At 44.2% G+C, this 2500-nt stretch overlaps 1 protein-coding gene across 4 annotated transcripts in view; it reads left to right on the top strand.

Annotated features, from left to right (window-relative positions):
- Nucleotides 1-2500, top strand: part of LOC138049926 (NACHT domain- and WD repeat-containing protein 1-like) — a 39542-nt gene that overhangs the window by 15215 nt on the left and 21827 nt on the right. For all 4 annotated transcript variants that reach the window (XM_068896423.1, XM_068896430.1, XM_068896408.1 and 1 more), the window contains one exon: nt 1223-1418. In XM_068896423.1, the coding sequence (XP_068752524.1) occupies nt 1223-1418 (196 nt within the window). The remainder of the gene's footprint in view (nt 1-1222; nt 1419-2500) is intronic.

The following is a 2500-nucleotide window of genomic DNA, read 5'->3' as shown; positions in this document are numbered from 1 at the left end:
AGTATTTCTACTCCTCCCTGGATGGGATGCCAATCCATCGCAGGGTTATCCCCAGCATTAAATTCGCCGGTACCCATTTATACACCGAGAGAGGCACCGTGGGAGTAAAGTGTCTTGCCCAAGAACACAACACAATGTCCCCGGCCAGGCCCCGAACCCGGACCACTCGATCCGGAGTCGAGCGCACTAACCATGAGGCCACCGCGCCTCCCAACACTTGATTTCATAACCGCAGTTCAATATATGATCCATTTCATATATCATTTAATCGTTGACTCATTCCTCACGGAAACATGAGAACCCACAAATGATCACAGGCGCACCAAGCTCAGTGTGAGCGTGGCCGACAAAAATATAAGGATTTGTATGAGAATCCCGATAAAAAGCTTAAGAAGATAATTATATGAAAAAAATCTCGATTAAAAAGCTAACCTTATTGCCATCGTGGATAGCTTCCTTCCTGTGTGGTTCTTTTCCGGATCCGACGCGATTTAAGCCATTTCACAATTTCGTGGTTGCCAACGGTTATAATAAAATCCCAAGGCTGGAGACTAAATTCTAAGGTGCCACCAGTTTGAGTCAAATATTCCTGGATAAAATATTCCCACGGTCACAATTTCACATCAGAATCAATTGACAAAGACTGAACTTTCATCTCAACCCACCATCAACGCAATAGCAGTCCTGTTAGCAACGTCAGGAGGCGAATATTGCAACAAAACAGCGTTCGAAGGCGGTGCTTTAACTTTATAACACCATAGTGGCCACGGCTTCGACCGTTGATAACAAACTGACCCTTACCGGGGTGGTGGACCGTAGTTTGTCAACCGCAAAATTTCTTTATTCCCCTGGGTCTATTGGCATGACTGCATTGACTCTGTCGTCCAAGCACAGTCACGCCTCCTTCGTGTTGACAAAGTTCAAACACACTCGCAAAGCCGGAAAGTATTTAAAGATGCGAGAATGAAAGCCGTAGTAAACAAACTTTTGCGCATTCATGCCTCTTTTATCAGTTATAGCATTTTGTACGTAGTAGGCTGTTTGCGATCGTAACTGTATTTATCAAGCCTTCAAGGAATTAACATTAATTATGCAAATAAAATTTGTTCCCGTAGTTCGGGAGACCCAGGGAAATAAAATTGCGCTTGATAAACTACGGGAACATAGCTTCCCTTGATAACCACATTTTCGTCTTTTTTGTTGGTTTTTTTTGTTTTGTTAGGTTCTCCCTCCCTCAGAGGTTCTCCCGGATATCCTGGATCCGAGGCTTGTTCAAAAGACTGTTCGTATTTTCCTGAGCTCAACCTTTACTGATACCCGGTTGGATAGAAATGAACTTATGCAGGAAGTATTTGAACCAATCAGAGACTTGTGTCAGCAGCGTGGTGTTGCGTTTGAAGTAGTGGACTTACGATGGGGTAAGAACAGTTTAGTGCAACTACTGACCAAAGGGGAATCTACTACAGAAAATTTTTGGCACGGCTCCTGTGAAATTGGCACAGGTGCCAAAAAAGAGCACAGCAAACTTTGCTTACACTACACCATTTTTACCGTACCAAAAATACCGTACCAAAATTTTTGGGTCCACGTAACTTCTCATGGAGCCATGCGCAGTTCAACTATAATGAAGAACGTCCGCGTGATTTTGGTGGAGAATGAGCCGCCATCTTGAAATGTACTTAAAAAAAACCGCTAGCCTATTATTAATTTATGACTTAAGGCTCAAATTTGGCCCTTTCAAGTGTTTACACTACTTGTTCTATCCGAACCGTGCCTATTTTTTCAGCATCTGTACCATTTTCACCGGTGCTCGGACTACCTCGCCGAAGGTCCCAGCACGGGTAAGAATTTTGGTTCGGCACGGATGAAATTTGGTACTGACGGGTTGTTTACACTGCAAATTTTATCCGAGCCGAACCTCTTTTTTTTGGCACCCGTGCCAATTTCACCCGAGCCGTGCCAAAAATTTTCTGTAGTGTAAACCGGGCTTTAGTTAGGTGGTATTTTGGACCATTCATATGTATGCTGGAAAACACGGAAAAGTACTAGCTTTAAGTAAGCGGATCGCCCTTCGTCCAAGCATTTTGGGTCTAAAGTATTTTTGATTCATTTGGGAAAGAATCCGATCACTAAAGGCTGGTTTTCACTGGCGACGGAGTCGGAGTCGGAGTCGTTATCAGAAGCGCAGAACGATACGATCTAGTAAAAAATCAAACTGCCGGAGTCGGAAGCAGAATACCGATTCCACTTACGACTCCGTCGCCTGCGATCCAGTGAAAACTGCATTGTCGGAGTCGGAAGCAGAAGCAGAAGCGGATGAATAAACCAATCACAAACATCGATTCCAAGCATTGCTTCTGCTTCCGACTGCGACAATCTAGTTTTCACTGGATCATAAGTGACGGAGTCATAAGCGGAGTCGGAAGAAAATGGAAACGTTCAGATTCTTCCGACTCCGATTCCGTCGAGCTTATGACTCCGCTAGCGCTTATGACTTCGA

Source organism: Montipora capricornis, chromosome 1 (assembly GCF_036669925.1).
Source record: "Montipora capricornis isolate CH-2021 chromosome 1, ASM3666992v2, whole genome shotgun sequence".
NCBI lineage: Eukaryota > Metazoa > Cnidaria > Anthozoa > Scleractinia > Acroporidae > Montipora > Montipora capricornis.
Note: the sequence above shows the minus strand (reverse complement) of the source record. Positions and strands in the feature narration are given on the sequence as shown.